Source organism: Cuculus canorus, chromosome 1 (genome assembly GCF_017976375.1).
Source record: "Cuculus canorus isolate bCucCan1 chromosome 1, bCucCan1.pri, whole genome shotgun sequence".
Taxonomy (NCBI): Eukaryota; Metazoa; Chordata; class Aves; order Cuculiformes; family Cuculidae; genus Cuculus; species Cuculus canorus.
Window position 1 is genome coordinate 49,814,746 of NC_071401.1, and position 24,540 is coordinate 49,839,285.

Consider the following 24,540-nt stretch of genomic DNA (forward strand, 5'->3'; position numbering starts at 1 on the left):
TTAAGGAAACCAGAAGGTGAGAATATAGGATGTGTCTGCTACAGGATCCAAGGTCTTTTCAGTTTCAAAACAGTGTACAAATACTCCTTATTATTGGTAGCATACACTGCTTCTAATAGGTGTTATGATAGATTGACTCCTCTGGAAGAACTTAAATGGGTATAAATGTGCTGTGTAATTGATTATATTCAGTATATAGGCATTACTTGGGAAGAAAGCAGTGAAAAGTTTGGGATATGATATTCATATTATAGTTTTTGGTATTGGAGTCTATTGCTAGTTGTCATAAACAAGTGAAGTAATGCTAATAATATGTCTGTCTTTACCTTGAAATTAATTTCTGAAAAAATAAAAAACAGACTGTAATTTTTTACCGATTGTCTTTTTAAATACAAAATTGCAGTCTGCCTAATGTTTCCTGGCTGCATTATATAAAATGTATGTACAAACAATAAGACAACTTGTAATGTTTTGTGAAGTTTTGTAGGAGACAATTAGACCATGTCACTTTGTTTCTTGTGACATATTTGTATGCTTGTATTCTGAATTATGTTCTACATTGAAGAATGATGACCTGTGATAGAGTCCGCTGTGAAATGATAGAGTAGCTCGGGAAGATAGTGTGTACACAGTACTAAATGTATTTCAAGTAGATGTAGTCAATAACTATATAATACCACTGACAACAGATTAACTTTCATGAATACTACCTGGCCTCTGGCTGAATAGTTTGATGACATTAGAAGTTAGCTGTTAATTACGTCATCACACAAGTTACTAAAATAGTTATAAGTGAAACTGCCATGGCTTACTATTTTGATTTATGTTTAACTTATTAGGTTTTTATGAGCAAATAATTTTGAATATCAGTCATGAAAATATGCTGTAGTAAGTACAGTAATATTTCAGTATTATTTTTTAAAAGTATTGCATTCCTAGATGTGCAGCTTTTCATATTCATTTTTTCTCTACAACTTTTCTTTGTGGCTTACACATTTTAATGAATTCAAAGCACCGCAAACTCTGTTCTCTGTGAAGCACGTGAATTAATGGATAATTCTTATGTGACTTAGCCACATCAATATTTTTGTAGGAATAGCTTATGAAGCATGTTAGCAGATGTCTACTAAATTGTGTTATGGGCACATCTTTAAAAGACTTAATGTTTTAAAAAGTAAAAGTTCTGGTGTCTTTAAAAGTTTTCAAAAAAAATGAAAAAAAATAATGTCTAATATCACAGATTTTCCACATGTTAGAAAAGCTGTGGGGTATGTAAAATAAAAAAGAACATTTTAATAAAATGGTGAATGAGGTTCTTTTAGCATTAACATCTATGCAATATTTCTTTGTCTCAGACCTAGAAACATTAAATATAAAGTACAACTCTACTTCAGCAGTGACTGAAGGCATGACTAAGGGCCCAGAGACCTCTTGACTTTGATTTGTTAGGACATCAGAACATGGTATGTGGGGAAAGGCTGTGTGTTGACACAAATTTTACATGAGATTCAATAACACTAGAGTAGTGTGGATTTTAAGAATAGGAATGCTTTAGTTGAACAAAATCAAATTTCTATTTTAAGATTTTTTTTTTATGATACAGCACTAATGATAGCAGCGCTATCATGGAATTTAAAGTCTCCCAGTCCTAATGTGATGTCCAATCTCATCATTCATTTAGTTCAGCGAATAATTAAGGGAAGTTTCAAGAGACTACTTAATTTAATTTTGGTTTTTGCTGTGTCACATAAGATAGAAATTCATTAACTTAGACCATCTTCATGGTGTAATGTTTTCCCTACCTATACTTAAGTACATCTGCTTAGTAGATACAGGCTGAATCATAGTATCCTGAAACAGTAAGCTCCACCGATACGAAGGGTGGCTGAATAACACAAAGTAGTATCAGTGATTTAGGGATCAGGGATCTCTTTTATGTTGGTATAGTGAACAGTGATAGGTTTGTTACCAATTAGCCTCTCACAGAAAACATTTACTTCTTTGGCAACCACTTTTTTCTGCTCTAAGTAATATTTTATTAGGCCAGAAATACTCTGTGCTACTTGGATTTTACTAGGAAACTTATAATAAGGTAATTGCCAGAATACCTGGAGTGTGAAGGTTTGCCGACTTAGGCAAAGTCTAGGTAAGTGACTAACCTTTGATTCATTGGATCATAAAACTAGAATTTACACATTCAGATGGAAATATTTTACTGCCTGCTACTAGTGATTTATATTTGTGTAAAGAATATGAAAGTTTAACATTGTGTGCAACCATAATTTACTTCTTTGGTTTTGAGGGTGAAATGGCAGCCTTGTAAGAACAAATGCAAATTTGACCATCACAGTACTACACCGTATACCAATGTATAAAATGTAGTAAATTTAGTGCAATGGTAAAAGTTACAGAATTCAATTTGACATTGATATTTTCATGATCTCTTCAGTTCAAAATCCCACTTTCTTCAGTTGATCCTAGATTTTTTTTGTATGACTATTTCCTAGAATTTAAATAGAATTCAGTGACACTCTGGTTTTGATTTCTTTCATGTCTTGGACTCCTTGGTCAGAAAAGAGCTCCACTATGATCAGCTGCATCAGGGAAGTATTAAGTCTGTTTAGATGAAAGCAGATCAATCTCCTTCACTGAACCTTGAATGAGGTTTAAACTGGTCTCACAGTTATGTGCAGTTTGTCTACTGCATAATTTACTGACTGATTGGCAGACTCGTGAGACTATTATGAATTAACTATTTTTTGTGTCTGTCGAAATGGTTCATGAGTCAACTTGTAATCTAACTGACAAGACTTGCAGTCCCTTAGAATCAAGACTCACATTTAAGTGCCCACTCATATGTCACTTACGAACATGACTGTATGTGCTCGACATGCCTCTCTTCATTGAGTTTCCAAAATGCTCTCCTCATTGAAAAAAAAGACCTGCGTTGGAATTAGAGAAATGAAAGATAACTCTCAAGCCTAAAGTGGATGTGATATCAGATGAGCATCAGTCTTCTTAAAGAGACCAAGAAGCCTAAACTGTAATGGAAGGACTTTGTATTTCTTTCAATCAGTGTGATATAAAAACTACATTCTGCTTTCTAATTAGGTGTCTTCTGAAGGTCATCTCACATGGGTATGAGCCAGATAAGGATACCTTACTTTGAAGGTACCTTACCTTTGTTAGAAGTTTCCCTTTCAGCGTTTGTATTGGGAGACGGAATAAACAGATAGAGAGATATTCCAGGTAGATTGCTTATATTAGACACAATTCCAGTGGAGTCATTATGTATAATAAAATAGCCAAACAGAAAAAAGTGCCAAAATCTGGGAAACTTTTAGGAAACTGCCTGTTACCATAATATGAAAGAATTCACATCCACTGCAACAAAAAGGAACTGAGTAACAGATGACTCAGGTGAAAATACAACCTTTAGGGAATGAGAGATTAATGGAAATCATTTCACTCCATGGACACTGTGAGGGCATGTGAAATTATCTTGATTATAACACTTCCTCATTGTGGCTTCTAATCACAGTCATAATGGTATTAGAAAACCTACATTGAGATCACATTGTGAAAAGGAGACAGAGTTTATCCTGTTCCTCTGTTGGAAGAGTAACAGCGTAAAATAAAAAGTGTGAGAGTTCTCTATCCTGTCTGTTAAAAATGCCTAGCTGACACTTATTTTAGTATCATCATATTGAAAATTAGAAATTTTTTTGTATTGCACAAGTAGTGCACTGGCATTAATAGAAATGTCTTTCTTTTCACTGCGCAGTTGTGACACATGTCAACTAACAAAGGAGATTATCGAAAGAAATGATGGTCCTTGACATTTCCTCCATTGTTAAATCTATTACATTCACAGCAAAACTTTTCTACTAACTGAAGTAGTTGTGAGTGGATTTGTCAGACTTTATTTCAGCAGCACTGAGCACTATTCACTGAAGTCAGTACTCTTGCGAGGGGCTGAAGCGAATGGCGACACCGTTAGCTTTCAGCACGGTCTCAGTGATATCATACAGGGACTGAAATGGAGCTTAATCTTCCACCAATGCAATTACAGTTAGATGGAAGCCGTTTCCTTTTCTACAGTCCAGTACTAAAGGCCAGTTATCTGAAAGCAGTGGCTTTCAGCACCTCTGGTGTTCCCAGGCAGCTTTAACCCTGTGCAGAGAGCACATTTTCCTCATTGTATTTCTGATCGTTTGGTTGCTGTAGTTGCTCTCTGTCTGCTTAAGAGGAGAGAGTTGAGAACACGGCAGGCTGGAGATTTACCTGAGCCATGTGGGCTTAACTCTGTACATTCAGTTCTCTGCCAGTATAAGGAATTTTCCTGCTGTAGTGCAAGAAGCATGAGGTAGAGACGGACAGGCTTTTTATGCTGTAATGAAAGACTTTGGTTGCCACGTTCTAAACTGGAGTCTGCAACTGTTTCCAGTGTCGGCTGATGCTCTTTTGCGTATTCTGACACTTTTAATCTTTGCAAAAAATAGATTTTGAGGCTTAAAATACAAAAACTTTTAGTAGGATTCTTCAGTCCTAGTTTAAGGGTCTGTGTTGTCTGTACTTAGTTGTTTCTGTCTAAAGTAGGCTCTTCCAAAAAGGTAATAATATGTCTGTCCGGTTTTTCTCCATTGATTGAAAGAGAAGCTTAAAATACTTAGGCTGACACCTGGCACTCACATATCACACAGTGAGTGATACTCTAACTTGTTATCATAGATTTGTTGTCAATGAACAGGTGGCCAGTACAGAAAGCTTACAGACAACTGAATGCCAGCTTCTTCTTTAACACTTATGACATTAACTTGCTTATGCTTAAATGAGTTTCTTCCATAATTATCCTAATTCAGAAGTTTGTCTTGAATTATGGATTACAGAACTTTTTACTGTACCTTATTACAAGTATCTGGTTTGCTTCCTTTTCTGTACTTTTAGTATCAAACATTCCACCTTTATCTAACAATAGTGGAGAAATTGCAAAATTACTTTAATCCTTCTGATAAATGATGGAAATATTAATTGAATTGCAGTGAAGCAATGTCAGCTGGCTCACCAGCTTTTAGTAATTTTGTCAAGGAAGTTTCTGCAGTGTTACAAGCTGAAAATGGAAGACAGAAATTCTGAAATTACAGGATCACAGAATGGTCAAGGTTGGAAGGGACCTCTGGAGATCATCTAGTCCAACCGCTCTGCTAAAACAGGTTCACCTACAGCAGGTTGCACAGGAACGTGTCCAGGTGGGGTTTGAATATCTCCAGAGAAGGAGACTCTACAACCTCTCTAGGCAGCCTGTTCCAATGCTCTGTCACCCTCACAGTAAAGAATTTTTTCCTCACGTTCAGATGAACTTCCTGTGTTCAACTTTGTGCCTGTTGCCTCTTGTGCTGTCACTGGGCACCACTGAAAAGAACCTGGCCAAATCCGCTTGACGTACATGCTTTAGATATTTATAAGCATCGATAAAATTTACCTTCAGTCTTCTGCAGAATAAACAGACGCAGGTCTCTCAGCCTTTCCTGATAGGACAGATGCTCCAGTTTACTGATAATCTTTGTGGTTCATCTTACTATGTTCTGTGACTCTAGATATGTTGTATATCCCATAGTGTATAAATGAGTTAAGGATCAGGAAGTTGCATTGTTTTCAAATGTCAGGGAGTAAAACAGAATATTAAGAGACTGTTGGTTTGAAATATTATTTTATAGCAAATAGTATTGATACCCATTATTTGAATAAGACATTCAGTCTTCTGTCTCACCTTTTTCCTGTGCCTGTTGCTGTTTTGCTAAGCGCGTATGTCCGTTGCAAGGACATCTGTTCCCAGTCTACTTAGATCATATTGCTGGTAAAATACCCTCATGCTGTTTCCAGTCATAGGAAATTAAAAAAATTAAAAGTGATTATCATGAGGAAAACAAATACGAAGTTGCCTGCAGCATGCTGCTAGTTGGGTGTTACTGCTTGTGGGCCAGGGAAGGTTAGAGATTGTGGCATTAGAATATACGCACCTGTTTCTATGGTTACTTGTGCCTGGTTTTGATGGAGTGATTATTACAGGAAAGTAATGACTCATACTACACAGTGGGGCTTTTTGCACCATTTGTACATTAGAATATTAGAAAATCAAAGTAGTTTAAATTACTTAGTGAGGTTACATAGGCAGTATTTCTAATATAAAAATGTGGGTTTTTTTCTAACCAGTCAATGGGTTATGCAAATTTTTAATGAGAAATCATTTTGGGGCATGGATTGAAGCATGTGTCCATATAATACCTAGTGACTTACTATGGTGATCGCGCTTTAACCTTGAAGTTTCTAGGAAAAAATATACAACATACTAACTTTAATGTATTTAGAAATTGCTCTGTCAATGTACAGACCAATGACATGAACAAAACTTTGCTTTGTGGCAATGTTAATTTTTTTTTTCCTTTTCAATGGCACTTTCAAGGATTACTGTTTTTCTTCATGAAAGTAACTTCTATTGAAGGGCATTGTTAATGTATTACTTCATATCAGGGTAAAATGACACTTATCCTGGGGTATGAAATCAACATACTGGGTAACGTGTTATGTATTCAAGTAGAAAGAGAAAGGACTTCATCCCTAATGTGCCTTTCTGAGTTGAAACCTGCGTTTTCAGAGATGTCTGCTATAATTAAGAAATATTGTTTTGTTTTATTTCATTTTATGCCCATGTTGTCTCCTTTCTTAATCTGAGAGTAATAGTAATAACTGAGTAATAAAATCCTCTTTCTGAAAACTGCCCCCTTCTTATCTATTCTAGCTTTTCACCACTGTGTTTTTTTACTGTTGGAGGAGAGCTGTGATTGATGGTCATAAATCCAAGATTTGCCTTGTTAGATCAGACCATTTTCCTATCAAATCACTGTATTCAGTCTCCAGGCAATATTTGATGCTTCAGAGTATGTGAAAGTTTTCATCTTGAAATATTTGGATCCAAACCCACTCATTGCATCCGCTGTAAATATTGGAGCTGGGGGAGGGCAGAATACTGCAGACTGAAGCACAGCAGCATTTAACACAAATCACTTCTCAAGGCTGCAGAGTACTTCCAAACACAAATATGTGTCCATGCATATGGAACTAGATTTAAAACTAGAGTCTGATTTGAGGAACTGGCATCTCAAGGAGATAGTCTTAGACACAAACAACCAGAGAAGAGTTTGGGTTGGAAGGGACTTATGAATGTGATCTGGACCAAACTATTGCTCAAAACAGGGCCTTAATTTGATTAGCCAGGTTCCTGTAAAGCTAAGTCTTAAATATTTCCAGTAAACATGGTGCTAGCACTTCACTGGACAACCTTTTCTAATGTTTAATTGTTATCATTGTGAAGATTTTTTCTCTGTGCACTTCTGGCAACAGGGAGTGATATTCCGGGTTTGGTGGATCTTATTAATGCCCCTCCTGCTCGTGCATTTTTAGATTTGCTGAGCCTTTAAGACATACAAGGGAGCCAAGGCAGCTGGTAAGGCAATACGTATGGCACTGAATGCGGTTGGCTAATGAGCAGATGGAAACGGGAGAAATGAAATTTAGACTTTCAGTATAATAACCCACAAAATCTTTCAGGAGGGCATGATAGCACCTGCCAAGCCTGGCAGCTTCAAATAGTGGGCAATCTGAATTACTTGTCACTCAGCTAAACTGAGATGCTCTGCAGTGGTTAGGCTGATAAGGGAGGTGTGTTGAAACATTCCTTTCTATCGTTTTTTGGAAATGGTTATTCCCATAATACTTTTTGTACTTGAAGGGAGTGTTGTGTAATGTTTTCATCTTTGTTTCTGGTTTGTCTTTAAATGTTCTTAAATAGTTTTAATTTGAAATACCATTTGTTAAGTCTTTCCAGTTTTGTCCCCCCTTATTTTACAGCAAACACTGCTACAGGATTTTTAGCAAGTAAAATGATCTTTGTTTGTCTGTTTGAAAGTGTTGATTCTTACTTCACAACTGGGATTGTTTTTTCTCTTACAGACTTTTTAGTGTTCTTGGGTTTTTTTGGTTTTTTTTCTTTCCATTAGAAACAGAAAATGAGAGTGTGAATACTATATTTTAAAAACTTCCCATTCCAATAGGAAATATAAAATACTAAGTTTGGTGAAGTTTGCAAATGGCAAAGTATTGATTCTGTAGTGATTATAGCTTTTTTGTAACGATGAATTGGAACTGCGTTTTGTAGTTGTAACATGCATGTAATCACCCTCTAATCCAAAAGATATGCAAGAGCTATGTTTCATTTTTTTAATTATAAATAGAATAACTTTGTTTTGTGTGCTGTAACACCAAGTGATTTTTCCATCATCTTCCTAGCACAGAAAGCAAGATTACTATGTTATACAACATTACATGTTAAGATACAGATAAATTATGCACTATATAATATGTTACTTGGAAGCATCTGAAATGGAGCAGTTCAGTACAATACATGAGTTACAAATTGAACTTGTTTAACTTAGTGATGATGAAGTGATATTACACCCACTATAACCATTTACAGTTAACCCTCATGCAGCAATTCTAATTCCATTGGCTGTTACGAATCAATTGCTATTATGTCAATACATTTTAAATGTTCCTTCACCATATATGAAGACACTTTCTAAGAAAAAGACATACAGAAAGGGAAAGGTGTGTCCTTCTCCCCTTACTGTTTCTTTTTTTTCCCTAATATAGATTTATTTTTTTTTAAAAAAAAAAAGGTTGATTTATTTTAAAGTGATACTGTTGCTGTTGCAGAGAGCTACCTTGGAAGTGACACTACCAATTTTAAAAGATACTAGTTTCTCTTTGGTTATTAATATGGTCTTAGCTAAGCAGTCCACAATTTCCTTCATTTCCCACATGGATCATCGTTTTCAAGTTACAGAAGTACTTCGCATTAAAAGACAGCTAGTGTATGATTTACTTGTTGTTGCATAGTAAAATGCTTCAGGTTGAGTTTTTTTATGTCAAACAAAGTAGAAGATGGACTTCAAGTAGGTAGTGCAGCTGAAAGTTGTCTGTCTCTCTAAGTTCACACTTCAGATCGTCCCCAGGTCAACTAAGGAGTTACAGATCTCTGAAGAAGGGGGCTAATATTTGACCTGGGCACATATGAGAAACAGTTTATTTTTGAGGGACAGAAAAGGAGAACTAAAAATAGAAGTCACAGGCAGCTTTTATTTTTTATTAGGCCGTATCTCTTCATTCTCTTATCTGTGTGAGAAAAATGCTGAAAGATTTGAGAGGCTGGGGGCAAGACTGAATTCTGCACATCGTTCTGCTACTAAACAGACCTGTAAACTGCAGAGTTTTAAGGAAACAGGGAAAGTCTGAAGCTGAGATGGAAATATAATGGATGTATGCATACATGTGACCATGTAGGAGACACATACCCTCTGTATGTGTATGTATACCTTTTCTGCATTTGCAGGGGCGGGGAGAAAAGGTTAGGCTAGTTGCTCTCTTGAGCTCTGATTTAATTTTCTGTCCCACTTCCACCTCCACGCCCTGCAGTGTTAGTGTGAATTAAAGGAATGGGGGAGGGAGAGTGAATCTTCTTTCCCTAACTAAGCTGTGCCCTCTTTTCCAGCTTGCTCTTTTTGCATTACAATGATCACAGCAGTGGGGGAAAATATGATACCCACAAATTCTGACTCCTTCTATTTGTTCTATTTCCTCCTATACATTTATGCTCCTCCTAAAATGCCAGTAAATGTCAGCCTCCACCCCTTAATACTTATTTGTAGTGCTACACAAAGTAGCCCACAGGGTGATCTGAAGAATTTCCTAGAGTTGTTGATATGCTTTATTCACAGCCACCAGATGCAGGATGCAGTGACCATGACAGAACAGCACATGTAGCCATTTGTTACTGAGCTTGCTGGTGTCTTCACATTTGCACCATCTTTCATCTGTCTTGTTCATCAAAGACTGTGAGGGAAAGCGGGAGACCAAGGTTCTCCTAATGACAGACCCAAGACTACAGGACTGCTTTCCAGAGCAGATGATGACAAATGTGATTGCCATCAGTGCAAATGTCATATCTCTTCTTTTATTTAACTTTCCCACAGAGAAAATCTGGAAAGAGGTGGGAGGGAAGGATTCCGAGAACAGGTTGTAGTCAGGGTTAAGAGAGAAAAAGAGAAATTCCGAAAGTCAAACAGGAAAGCAGAGGAGGCTTCACTTTTCACTGCAGCGATTTACTGTTCATCCTGAGGTGCCCCTGAGATGCTACGAGATAAGCGGGACAGAAATCACGTAGGAGATGATTGTACTATCATCTAGCTAAGCTGTCTACCTTACCAATGAGATACTGAAAGTGCTTAACAAAGTTAACAGACATAATCTTCTAGCAGTTTGCTTTATACAATGGGATGTTGATTTTGTAGGGTATTTTGTTTCCATCAAGGTTGATAATGGAATAAAAAACTATTAGAAAATTACCACCTAGCTAGTCAACCTTTCTGATCTAAGTTAAACTGTAACGGCTCTCATGGAATCATTGCGCAGGTGTTATTACTTCTGTCTGTGTTTCTGTCTGCAGTTTCTATTGGCTCACATTTCCAATGAGTTATGTCTCTAAAATGGGGGTGTTTTTTTTCTGTGAACTTGTGTAGCAGCTGTTTAGGGCATCTAATAATGGCAACTGGGATTTTATCTTTAATGTGCTGGTTACAATTGAGAAAGTCTGTCTTCTGACATCTCAGTGCTATTATTGAGTTATTAGTATTGCACGTGAAAATAAAAAATGAGGAAATGAGCTAATACATTATACTCAGTTAATGTCATGCTAAAATTAGGCAAAACCTGGTGCAGTAAGGAGAATGTAGGGAGAAGGGAGGAGATTTAGTTGTTAGTCCTATAGATCTTAGGCTGAAGTTGAGGTATTCTTCCTTAGTTATGACAACATTGTGATAGAAAATTCAGTTCTTAGAGGGTAGATAATATTTTAATTATAGAACGTTATTTCAAACTTGCCTGTTCTTTTGAGATGTCAAATTTCAGTCTAAATCAGATTAGCATCTCTAAGAGAGAGGTGTGGTTTTGATCCATTTCATGTATGGTTTACCAAGAAAGCCATTTCTATGGTTGTATACTGCCCTAACAGTGATGATGAACTGTCATAAATAATTACTGAGAGAAAAGACAGAAGCATATTATGAGAAGCTGTTTGGGGAGACTAGGAAGGGTATTACAAAATAATGAACAGGTCTCTAATTAACAAAGAAAAGATTGATCCATCTAACAGCTAAGCAGTATTGCTGCTTTGTACTTAAGACTTTTTTATGTATCTTAAAATGAGAGCCATTAAGTGAGGGCATGTTTTAATGTGGAAAAGCCTTCCAAAGGCTGTCCCAAGCCTGCAGACGTAATGTGTGACTGACATCCACTGCTCTGTCAGAAGCAAATGATTTTGTTGTCTAGATAGTAAGTCATGCTGCTGGAGGAGCTTTCAGGACTTACCATGCACATTAAAAGATTCCACCTTCCACTGCAGGCAGTAGGGAGTCAGTGACTTTATGACTATAAGAGGTTGGGATTAGTTGTCGCGTGAGGCTTCTGGTCTACAGTACTAATTCTTTATCTTTTGCAAACATTTAGACCATATTTCAAATACTTCTAAATCATAATGTAGATGGTCTAGGATACTGCATTCAACAAAAAAATGCTAAAACGAACCTAATCGGTGATTCTCAAATTCCAGCAGACACGATGAAAAAAAAGTGATGAATTAACACATTGTAATCAGCTATTTTAGGTAAGATGTAACCAGATGTGCTTAAATACCATGTGTCTGTATTCTTTTCCAAGTCTAGGAACAGGTTGCCTTTGACGGTGAGTATGGTAGCCCAAGGCTTTTTAAAATGTGACTGGAATTCACTGTTCGTTGCCATTAAGATGCAAGTCCTAGCCTGTGTTTAGTCAGGATTAGATCATGGGGGAAGCAGCCCTAGAATTCAATATCAAGATTCATAATAAAACCTATATTCTGATTTTTGCATTTAGCCGGATGTTGTCCTGCATTAATAATGCTTCCAACAGCAAATTTCATCCCGTATGCCAATACACAGTATAAATGTGTTAAAGGTTGCCCACATCCACTGCCAGCCAAATGGCAACCATGAAAAGCATTTAGCCAAAGCCTTCCTGCATGAAAAGTGGAAAAGGCCAGAGCCTCCCACAAAATGAGTAGTTTCTGCAGATGTAATTCAGGTGCCCTAAGTTTCTGTGTTTGATCCACTGAAAGCCTCCCTGACAGGGAGGACGTGGTGGTGGAAGCTGGCCTGATGTGACAATGAGAGAAGTGAAGTGATGGAGCAGCCTAACTGGTGAGAAGACTGGAAAGGGTCATGATATATTCCTTTGTAAAGAGAAAACAGCAGAGCTGCTTCACTCATGCCATGCTTATTGTGGAGAGAAAAAGCAATTGCTAAAAAAAAAGATTTGGCTTTTAGTGAGTACTTGACAGGTTATTCAGTGGAGGGTGAATACATGTGCTCCTGCACAAGTTCATGCTCAGCGCTGTACAGCACAGCTTGGGAAAACTTTTTGCTTTAGACAACGAGTACTTAAGAAAAATAAGTTTCAGAGAGTTCTTCAGCTAGAGAAAGACCAATCAGCATCTTTGTTCAGAACCACAATTGAAGGGCTCAGGTTGCATGTTGATAGAAATCTCGCTAGAGATTTGTTTCACTAAGAGGGAACAGAGGGAAAGGAGAGAGGGGTAAGAGACTTAGGTTGTTGGTAACTATCTCAGGAAGAAATAACATGTATCTGCTTCATAGTGACTTAAAATAGCTACTAAAACAGCTGAGTGTGTTCATCCTTGGATGCAAAGTTTCTGATTAGCTCAAACTTAGGGAGCTAAATCTACTTTCTTCATGAAGGACAGGTTAAAATTATGATGCAAAAGTTCCTGTTTTGTTGCTTCTCTGATTTGCAATCTTCCTCCTCTTAATTCCTTATAAAATGTGAATGAAACTCGCTGTTCATTGCTATTAATATGCAAGCCCTAAAGTTGAGGAGAACTTTAACATCCTTATGTATTAGGAAAATCCTCCATCTGAAAATAGCATTGAAGTTCTCTGTACTTTATTTCTGGTTTGAATATCACTGTATTTTCCTTATACGTTTATTTTGTTCACTTGTGCCTTGAAGAATTTTTGCAAGTGAAATAATTTTTTTTAAAAAACATTTTTTTTCCTTATTTACACATTGTATCTTGCTGTCACCTACTAGAAGGAATGATAAATGATTTTTAGGACAGCGTATGACATTGAAAATATTAATTTAAAACAGAACATCTTGTCTGTGCTTTTAGAATCGATGAAAATGCTGAGGCATTGAAAAACTAGTACAGGTTGACTGAAATAACTACCACTGAGATAAGAAACAATGTGTATCAAGCCAGGAATCAAATAACAATCCAAAGTCCAGTAATGTCTTCAAGACTCTTGAGACTGGATATTATTTTTTTTCCCCAATCATACCTCTGAAAAGTGAATGCCAAACACTGTAGTTTGTATCTGAAGAAACACTAAAGAGAGAAAAGGAACCAGATACTGTATAAGGCAGAGGAAAGTATGTACAATCCATTCAGAGAAAACTCATTTGGGAAGGGATGTTAATGTGCCCTGAAATACACTCCCAATGTCTCTGCGCATTCTTTTCCTGCTATAGAACATGGAACAGAGATATCCACTTTCCTTAGGTCTAGTCTTTTCTAGTCTCCCTTTAAACAATCTGCATCTATGTCTATATGCATTTGGTCCCCATTTTCCTCTATGTTCCAAATGGTACATGAAACACCTGTAATCCACCTCATAAATGTAGATTTTCTTCATTTTGGTAGTTGAAGTAAAGTCTGAGGCATTAGCAGCCCACAAAGAGGTGTTTTTATAGCTTGCAGTGGAGGGCGTGTGTTGCAAGTCATTGTGAGACATGACGATACGTAAGCATGCAAACTGGAGCAGTGCCTGAGAGTAGCGTATTATGAAGGAAACTGAGCTTGGATGCAGTGCTGTCCATGCTGTCTTTTAGGAGTGATCTCTGGATTAGTGTATCACCAAAACCATGCTCAGATGTTTTTTTTTTTTAATTCGGTGGTGCAAAAGTATGCTCTGAATCCCTGTGCTAGACAAGTAATGGAGTGCCAATAATATCGATGTTGAAAAATTCTCCATACCTATTATTAATGAAGTCTAAAGAATCAATTATCATTTTCAGATGGCAAAGAGCTGCTCATGAAATGTTCAAACAAACTTGAAAGCCTATGCTGTGATGAGATGGTGATTACTGTCTAGTGTTTTGGAAATAGCCAGACTTTTCTAGAGCATGAAAAATGATTGAAAGCATATGAAAAAATTAATGTAAAATAATACCAATTCAACCAAAGCTGTTGAACAATATTGAAGTAATTGAATGGCACAATACTAGATTGCTAGCACTTTATACTAACCTTCCTGTGCAACTATTTTTTGATGGGCATTACACTGGAAAAGTGGGTCCAATGTTCATTTTATGTGTGTTTTTTTTATTTACATCAAAGTATAAATAGTAGATCTCTCTTCTTTTTGACACAAACTGAGAAATACCACACAAGCGAGAAGCTACCTTTTATTCACCCAGAAAATGTGTTTATATGCTTCCAGTGTATTCTAGCTTAGATACGAGGCTTTTGGAGTCTTTCAGAAATGGCATTTTAAAAGTGGTTTAAAAAAGATTTTTCTTTCTTCCAAGAACTTTTGTTAATGATATTTGTAAATCCTGACAGTAAAATAACAACAATTCACCTTTTTGCTGTTCTCTCTCTTGCAGGGTGATACCTCCTACGTAAAGGATCGCTGGTGCGTGTTTGATGGATTCATGGTATTTTGTCTTTGGGTGTCACTGGTTTTACAGGTAATTATTAGTTCCTTAGTTGTGAAAAATATATGGCACAGACAAGTAATTATGAATTGTAAAAGTATAGCTGTACATGGGTCAGATTGCTTTTAAAAAACTGTGCTGAATTCATAGCTTCATAATTGAACATTTTAGTAGTTCTATATGAGTAGTAGAATGTAGCTTGCTTAAGTTTTCTTATAGAGAAGTTATACTTAATCTGAAGCTTGTTACCATAAACACTCTGCATAGTCCAAAGGAAAGAGAAGGTACTTCAGACCACTGTTTATTTCTTGCTCCACATGACAGTTTTGCTTGTCTCCTTCCATTGAGTCCATGGAGGATGCCATGGTGATTAGCTTAGGCAACTAAGGGAGGTGTGGCAGATGTTTACGGTGCTGTACATGTACTGATGTGGTGAGTGGAGAGGTTTCATGTAACACGACCCATGCCTAACAAAGCCTTTTACCAAATTCAAGTTACAGCACAATGGAGAAAAATAATAACAAATACATTTGGAAATAATCTGAAAAATATGCATAAAGAAGGGAAATTGGACATATTGCAAAAAAGCGTAGAGTATTAAAGTACAGGTCTAATTGTGTCCTGCAAAGCAATCAGTCCTTAACCATAGCCAATTTAAGGCATAACTTATCTACTTCTGACAAATTTAAGACACATTGTAATTTTCTGCTTTATACACAGTGGAAAATTTGGTACCTTGTGTATACATGTAAGCTGAAGGTTGGTCATTACAGAGAAGCACGTATTTATGCATTGCCAGTTTCCCCTCCATTTTCTTAGTATTTTGAGTAAATCTTAATTAATTTATTCTGTGAGAGTGAGAGACGAGACAAGGATTAAAACAAGATATTTTCATCCAGTCGTTAAGCTAAGTAGTCTTTACAGAGTGCTTAACCTGTGATTGTATTAAGGAAATGGTTCTCCAAGTTCTGTAGCTTGGCTGAAATTGATGTCTTAAGTTGAGTCCAGAAGAAGAATAGGTACAGTTTTCTCATGCACTTGGAATTAAATGGAGAATTTATAAGCAACTCATAAGGCAATCTGTATATATGTATCTTTATATCATAGTAAAAACCTTAATGGTGTGCAACATTAAGAGATACTGATTTTTGTATTTGGAAATGTAAATTATTCTCTTTTAACAAAGTTGTGGGGAAATGTGTGGGGTGGGACTAGCACAAAAGCAGGAATCTGACAGAAGGTTGCACAGTCTTCTTGAACTGTTTGAGACAGAAGCAGTACAAACATAGGCAGACTATATTTTTGGAATTTCATTAGGATAATTTAGAAGTGGATTAGAGGATTTACTAAGACTTTTCTTTTAAAAGATACAGTTAAAATGAAGCATAAAATAAACCAAGAGAAGATGGAAAATGAAAATAAAAGTCATGTATAGTGTTCATAGTTTTTAAAGTTCTGTAAATAAATATAGGAACATGACAGTCACCAAGAAAAACTCGTGATTTCTTTGTTTGTAGGTGTTTGAAATTGCTGAACTAGTTGACCAGATGTCACCTTGGGGCATGTTACGGATTCCACGACCACTCATTATGATTCGAGCATTCCGGATATATTTTCGTTTTGAGCTGCCAAGAACTAGGATAACAAATATCTTGAAGTAAGTAAAGCTGTTATCTGAAAAAGAACAGTAGAGATTTCAATTTTTACATAGAAGACTGACTATGTTCAGAGAATGACCCTTCATGCTTAATGGGAGTTTTCTCCCTGAGTTTTAGTTCTGTCCAAAAGAATCTTGCTTATTTTCCATATTTAATGAACCATTAAGTTTCCTAGAAAATTATCAAAACTTTCAAATACTTAAATAAACCTGAAAGCATTTTGTTAATAACTGTAGCCAGCAATTTTCAATGAATGGCAGTAAATTCTGTTACGTCAATATGGGCTCTTCAAAATCAAAGTGAACCCTCTTAGTAGGCTACTATTCATAAATAAAAATACCTAAGCACGTATCCTAATCGTTACAATTACAAGTATACATGTATTGTTATATGCACAGAAATGCTTACTTGCAAGTGTGCACACCGAAGTATGTTTGATACAGCATGTGACGGCAAACACCATCTAATGGTGATGCAGTACAGTTTTTTGGTCTTTATTTGCTATCAGATTTACTTCATCATCATATCTTGTCTGTATAAGTAATTTCATACTATTTTATGACAGCTAGACATCAGACATTTAATTTGGGGCTTTTGTTCCACCCTTTGTAGTTTACAGTTAGTTTAGTTACCCTAAGTTATGGGTTTAGAAAAAAAGGTGGCTCCCTTTTCTATCTCCACACAGAGTGAGAGATCAAATTTAAGGACAAATTTTCTGCAGGATAAAATATTATTTTCTCTGTGTAAGCACATTTTCTATTCTGGAACTTTTCAGAGGATACTTCGCATTGCCTGTACATTCAGTGTCATTTATTTTATTGCCAGGCGTTCCGGAGAGCAAATCTGGAGCGTTTCAATTTTCCTTCTGTTCTTTCTTCTCCTGTATGGTATCCTGGGAGTGCAGATGTTTGGAACTTTTACTTACCATTGCGTGACCGATGACACGCAGCCAGGGTGAGTTATCCAGCCCAGCTAACATGGAGCTGTTCTTTCCGTGCATATGTATAATTGTAGTTTGTGTCAGTGGGTGTAAATTGGACTAGAAATAGTCCACCAAAATATGCTAAGACAAATTGGGGGAACAAAAATGTTAGGAATAATGAAAAATACAAATTTTAACTGTGACAGAGAGATTCCAAACTATGGTGTTGGGCTGCAGTCTGGGTTAGGGGGTGGGTGACTGAGTACATGTCGGGGTGTGAGAAGGAGGGAAAGCAAAGGAGTCTTTAAGAGGAGAATTGCTGCTTATCAAGAATTTGGGTCACTCATGATTCATCAGCTTTGCTGTATCCTCCTGTCTTTTCCAGAAAGTGGGGGTGTGGGGCCAGACCTAAAGTACAGGGCAGAACTTCCCCTAGAATCTCACACCTTTTCTGGATCAAGTGGTCACAGGGAACTGATCCTCAAATTTGAAGACCTTTTTTACCCAGCCTTTGGAAAAAATTTATGATTAATATTTTGCACTAGTGATTGAGTATACATCAAGTTTTTGATTCAGCACATACCTAAACACATTAACCTGAAGTACAGTACAGCTTCTTGTCACTAGGATGACTCTTAAAATCAGAGAAAAGTATACGCTTCTATGTCCTGTTGAATTGAGGGCTTGGCTGTATACCACCATTGCATTGTGAGATTCTGTTACATCTGTTTCTTCCTTTTGTTCATTTCTTTGTATAGGGAAATGGTAGCTCTGGACTTGTAGCCTTTTGCTCTAGTCAAAATTCAAACCTTTTATTACTGTATTGAACCTGTCAGAACATAAAATAGAGTAGACATTGTAAAACAACAGAACACTGCTTAATTTGCCACTGCTAAATGAAAAGTCTGATTATAGCAAAACTCTTGTGTTGAAAGACGTTTCTAAACCAGAGCCTATAAGCTATCAGATATAAAATAAGGTTGTTGGAAGTGTTAGATACAAAAAAAGTTAGAAAATTATTTGAGAATATGCTAGACTTTATACAGTATTTGTTAAATAAAATAAAAAATAGACTTTTCAACATTTTCTTAGTTACTTAATCAATGCTATAGTAAAATATGGGGCTGATCTTCATCTAGATTAAAAAGGAGATATTTCATTCTGACTTTTTTTTAAGAGAAAATCTTTATAACACAACTTTTTTATGGCTTCCTATATAGACACGCTGGGATGGGGAAATCTTTGTTAAAAATTTCTTTCTGGTCATGAGAAGATCTGTAATTCTGTTATTTACCTATGTTGTTTGGAACAATAAGTGGAACAGACAACACAGGGAAAATCAGATATTGTATAATTGCTCATGTCACTGAATACAGCTTTTCCCTTAAATCAGCAGAAAAAGATGAAATTGGACATAATAATGTTTGCAATATGGAAAGTCAAGTTTATAACTTTAAGTCTGCCCATTACAAAATTGTTTTATTTCTTCTGCATGAGTTGTTCTTTGAATACTGCATTATTTTCTAGAAAAAGAAGTTGTTTATGGAAACACCTCAACTTTAGGTTGTTGAAAAGCCTTCTTACACAAATAGGTTAAAAGGGTCAAATATTTGGCACTTAAAATAAAAATAAAAACCTGTCTGAAATGGCTTGAAGATGGAAAACCAAAACATACAGAAGTAAGGAAACTTTAGACTTGAGGGTGAACATCTAGCCTTAACTCCTTTTTCTTTCAGTATCACCAAGTATATATATATATTTATCTGTTTTAAAAACTAGAAAACTATTTTAAGTTACTTTTATGAACCTGAGCTAGGCACCTTCAGAAAGTAATTAATCACTTTTGCCTTCTTCAAACCAGACTTGTAACTTTAAATGGGTAACTTATAATTTTAACTTTTAGATGGTATATGAGGACTACAGTTACATTGAAAAAGACTTTTTCCCTAGAAGTGCTGCCTCCTGTATTCTGACAAATGAATGATGCTCACACAAAGAACAATATTTTTTTTCTTTGTTGCTTTACATGTGGACTTTTACCTTACTGTTCACAGAAACATAAAATCACAGAATGCTTTGGATTAGAAAAGACCTCTACAGGTCATTTAGTCCAATGCCCCTGCAGGAGCAGGGACATCTTTAACTAGATTTGTTTGCTCAGAATCCCATCCAACCTGCTCATTCCTACTCTGGAAGCACTTAATTCTTCTTCCTGTCTGTAACATTCATTGTTATACCTTGTGAACACTTTCACGTATCTAATCTTTTTCTAATTTTTGAGGAATGCAATGCAGAAGCTCTGAGTGGAGTTAGGCTGTGCCTTCTTCACCTGGTTCAGGGATGACCTGTCCAGAGGTGGCTGCAGAATTTGTAAGAACAAGCACCATGGGCTGGAAGAACATATATAGAGAAAGAAATAACATTTCTGGTGCCAAAAGAGGACAATTTAGAGGCAGACTTTGGTACAAAGTGTAGTTAGAATGGAGGCAACATGCCATTTCTGAATCCAGGAGAGTTTATTAGCTGTACAGCACAAAAGCACAAAAATCGTCTAGACAAATTTTACTTTTATCTTTGAGGTTCAATTTCTGAACTTTATAATGAGGATTAAGCACTCCTCTCAGAAGTTGAATCTGTCTGTCTATCTCAGGTGGCTCTGTTCCAGGCAATGGAGAGTGGCCAAAGTTGGCTGTACCTTGCCTTAAATACCTTCAGAGTCTTTCATGAGCCACAGCTCATTAAAGTAAGCTGTAGGAACTTAATATTTCTGCAAACTACATCTAAGACATTCAAGTCAAGATTAGAAAATTAAAAGCATCCAATTTGTGGCCACCTGTGAGAATTTTAATTTTAGGTGATCTGCCTCTTATTTTGCAGAATTCTAGTGGCAAAGATAAAGTCATAGAATCATAGAATGGTTTGGGCTGGAAGGGACCTTAAATATCACCCAGTTCCAACCCTCCTGCCATAGGCAAGGACACCTCCCTCTAGATCAGGTTACTCAAAGATCTGTCCAATTTGGCCTTGAATGCTTCCAGGAATGGGACATCCATGACTTCTGGGCAACTTATTCCAATGACTCACTACCCTCATACTGAAGAATATCTTCCTTGTCTCTAATCTAAATCTACTGTCTTTCAGTCTAAAGCAGTTACCCCGGTCCTGTGAATACATGCACTTGCAAAAAGTCCCTCTCCATCTTTCCAGTAGCCCCCCTTTAGCTACTGGAAGGGTGCAATAACTTCTCCCCAGAGCCTTCTCTTCTCCAAGTTGAACAACCCCAACTGTCTCAGCCTGTCTTCACAGGAGAGTTGCTCTAGCCCTTTGTGGTCCTCCTCTGGAGTCAGTCCAACAGATCTATGTCCTTCTTATGTTTGGCTCCCCAAAGCTGGATGCTGTACTCCAGGTGAGGTCTTACAAGAGCAGAGTGGAGGGGCGAAATTTGCCTCCCTTGACCTGCTGACCACACTTTCTTGGATACAGCCTGGGATATGGTTGGCTTTCTGGGTTGCAAGTGCACATTGTTGGATCATGTTGAAATTCTCATCAACTAACACTCCCAAATTCTTCTCAGGGCTGCTCTCAATCTATTCTCTGCTCAGCCTGTATTTGTGCTTGGGATTTCCTGAGATCTGTGCAGGACCTTGCACTTGGCCTAGTTGAATTTCATGAGGTTCACACAGGCCCACCTCAATGGCATACCTTCCCTCCAGCATATAAATTGTGCCAACTTACTAAGGGTGCACTCAATCCCACTGTCCATGTTGCCAACCAAGATTTTAAACAGAGCTGGTCCCAATACCGTAATAAATAAATACAGTCTTATTATCGAGGTCAAGATTTTATCTATTTCAGAAATTTTAGAAAGCACTTCTTTTAAATCTACTGCCTTCTGAATTAGTTTCATAAGGGAGGGAAGTGTCTTTTGAAAAAGGCATCTTAAAATCTTGCTATTCTTTTTTTATTTGAAAGGACGTAGCAGCCTCATCAGACACTTGCTGTCTCTTTGACTGCTGCAAGTTCTTTAATCTTTCCATCCATCTTGACGCCCACACTGCCTGACCTCCTGTCTCTCCACCTCCTCAGTTATTTTCTAATGTTAACTCTGACAAAAAGAAAAACTGAAGTGAGCTAACTGTGATCTGAGTTTTTTTATTCCATCTGTGAAATACGGAAAACCTGACTTCCTTCAAAAGGCTGAAAAGGTTTTTTTGTTGTTTTATGATAAATATATTTCCCTTATTCTTATAACCTTATTTATTTTGCCAGACTTTTTCTCCTACAGGCAACACTATCTTTTTCCTAGACAATGTTTCCACTCAGTATTCCTTTGTGATTACTACATATTATTTTACAACAGTCCTGTCGCAGCTTTTCCTTCGTGATTTCTCCAACTGGTATATCTTTTTTCTGTGAATGAGCGATATATGACATGCATTTCCATAGTATGGATCTTCTTTTTTTACTTGGAAGACACACAGTATACTTGGAATGTAGTGTATATATAATCCAATTATCTAGGTAAGTCAAGTCCATGCATTATAAGCAGTTTGAGAGGCTCTTTTGTTATATCTGACATTAATGTCAAAGAAGTTAATAAAAATGGGGAAAATAAATTGTCTTCCCAAATCTACTGTAATTTACTCTCAGGCACCTCCAGTATAGAAAAGGTACTTCCACAAGGTCGGGAGAGATAATTTTTTTCCAAATCATTGCTTCGGCTCTGTTACAGTGTTTTATATATCCTCACACACTAGCTAGTGAGTATTTTCATTATTTTTATTACCAAAACATGCTTGACTATACAAAAATGCTTTCATGCAACGGTACGAAACAGCAAATTTCACAACTGTAAATTTTCCTTTTGTAATTTTCAGCTAGGGAACGGAAGCCTTCCCTCATCAAAACAAAGTAAGCTAATATGGCTAAATGCCATAAGCTGTAGTACTTCTCTATTTCTTGTCTCAAAGTTGTTTTTCAGGGACTTTTTTTAACACCTTCAGTAGGGTATAGATGGAGTATTTCTGTAAACCCGTCTGCCTTGTCACCATGGCAGTCAATTTAAACTCCTTCTTTGCAGGGTTTCTTGTTTAAAGTGGGAACTGTCCAGGAAAATAGATAAGAAAATAATTACCAAGCAGTAGAAAGATCTAAGAGGTTCTTGGACATCTTTCCATCTGTCTGTGGATAGGCCCTGAAAATGTCAGAAAACATCTTCAAAGGCTTTGGAGCTGAAAGTTCACCACTATATCTAATAGAGGAAATAAATATGATTAAAAAGAACAAAAGGGATTCAAGATACTGTCTCACATCAACAGTGGGAAAATACGAATGAGTAATTGGATTTCTGAGAAAGGGAAGAAATCAGAGGCTAAGCTTTAGAAATCAATGTAGCAGGACTTCTTTAACAGGGTACATCAATTTACTGATGCTAGTTGAACAATCAGCACTGCTTTAATGCTGCCTTTGAGGTTAATTCACAATCTCTCTTAATGATGACCGGCCTCTAGTATAAACTGCTGAGGGGGAAGAGAAATAGAAGAAATCTTCCTTTTTCAGGCCTGGTGTTGTTTAGACTCCAACCAAATATCAAGAAAAATGCAGCATCAGACTAAAAAAGGATATAATTCTGTCCAAGTGGGACCCTCTCAAAGGGAAGGAAGAGATTGCTGACCTGAGAGCCAGTATTGGTGCCCAAGGGCAGCGGTCTTTAAGAGTAAACTCTCCTCACTTTCAAAGGGCTTGTGATTTCTAAGCAGTAATCCTAGTTTTGTTTAGACGGTTATCCAAAGCAATTGGGCTGTTTATTCATTTCATGCAGGCTTTCCAGTGCTTTTCTTTGTCCAGCTCCATTTTGAGTGGGAAGGTTACCTTTTAATGAAGTTTTACAATAGCGTGATTATAACCCAATAACCCCAGCAATTGCTGTCTCAGTAATGACACATGACAATGCTTAAGATTTGGAGTCATTACAGCTTTACACGTTTCTTTGTCCCGGTGAAAACATTAAAGTTTATTGAACTTCTACACAATGTTTATGGGATTCCTCTCCTCTGGCTTGTAAATACTCCTTATGAGTGAGCTGGACTTAATTTTGTAAACTATGGTGAAATTGTCTGTCTATAAATAACAAGAACTCAAATGACTTAACTGCCACATTTCTACAGCTACCACAATTCCAAAAAGTTCCATATTTATCTACAAATTTTTTACCTGAAAGTCACCTCACAGAATTAAGGCCCACGGAGTACTGAACTTTTTGCAGGAAATCTGTAAGAGGCCAGGCTGCTGCAAATGAGAAAATGCTCCAGTATGTCATAAAATTGAGGGAAAAGCCAAATATCATTGGGAAAACAGAAAATTAGTTCTGCTTTGGCTCAAAACAGAACAACAGGTTAGATAAGAGTTATCACTGAACAGAACAGCTCCCTTGACTGAGAGAGGCTGTGAGAGAGAGTCACTTTTGGATATGCAAGCAGTTACAGGAAACAGTAAGGAAAAAGTTCTGAAAGAGATTTCAGCTCTCTTTCCGTGAGTGATATGTCTTATATGTCGTTTCAAAAACCAGGTGACTTTTTGTTTTGTACTGCTTTCCGGAAGCTGAATGTAGTGTCTAAATTTGATTCTTGTCCCAGTCCCTTGAATTACTGCAATTTGTAAAGGCCTGGGAATTGCTGGAGTGCTCATCCTGAGATACATCTGAGCAGACTAAATCTATCATTTCAGCAATTTTACTATTTCTGAGAACTTGTGGAGGGATGGGTGAGTAGCTGGAGGACAGGAAAACAGCAGAAGTTTAAAAAATGCGGAAGAGATAAGAGACAGGGAGAGAAAAGCCAGGTAAACTTAACCTCTATCCCTAAAAGAATTTTGCAGTGAATAATGTAAGCAGCTGGAAGATAACTAGAAAGAGAGTAGGAGCTAATACAGATTTGTCAAGTATAAAACACGTCAAACCAATATAATTGTCTACGTTAGGGTAACAACCATGTGAATTGGAGAGAAGAATGAATATCATATATCTTTATTTAGGAAGGCTTTGTAACAGTCTTACAAGACGTTTTTGTAAGCTGG

General features: G+C 36.8%; 1 protein-coding gene across 4 annotated transcripts in view; it reads left to right on the plus strand.

The window, feature by feature from the left end:
- Nucleotides 1-24,540, plus strand: part of NALCN (sodium leak channel, non-selective) — a 229,008-nt gene that overhangs the window by 13,924 nt on the left and 190,544 nt on the right. For 3 of the 4 annotated variants that reach the window (XM_054085381.1, XM_054085371.1, XM_054085388.1), the window contains exons 4-6: nucleotides 14,836-14,919; nucleotides 16,404-16,543; nucleotides 17,370-17,498. In XM_054085381.1, coding sequence (XP_053941356.1) covers nucleotides 14,836-14,919; nucleotides 16,404-16,543; nucleotides 17,370-17,498 — 353 coding nt within the window. Of the gene's footprint in view, nucleotides 1-14,835; nucleotides 14,920-16,403; nucleotides 16,544-17,369; nucleotides 17,499-24,540 lie in introns of those variants that run through there. The other variant, XM_054085395.1, reaches the window with a different exon arrangement.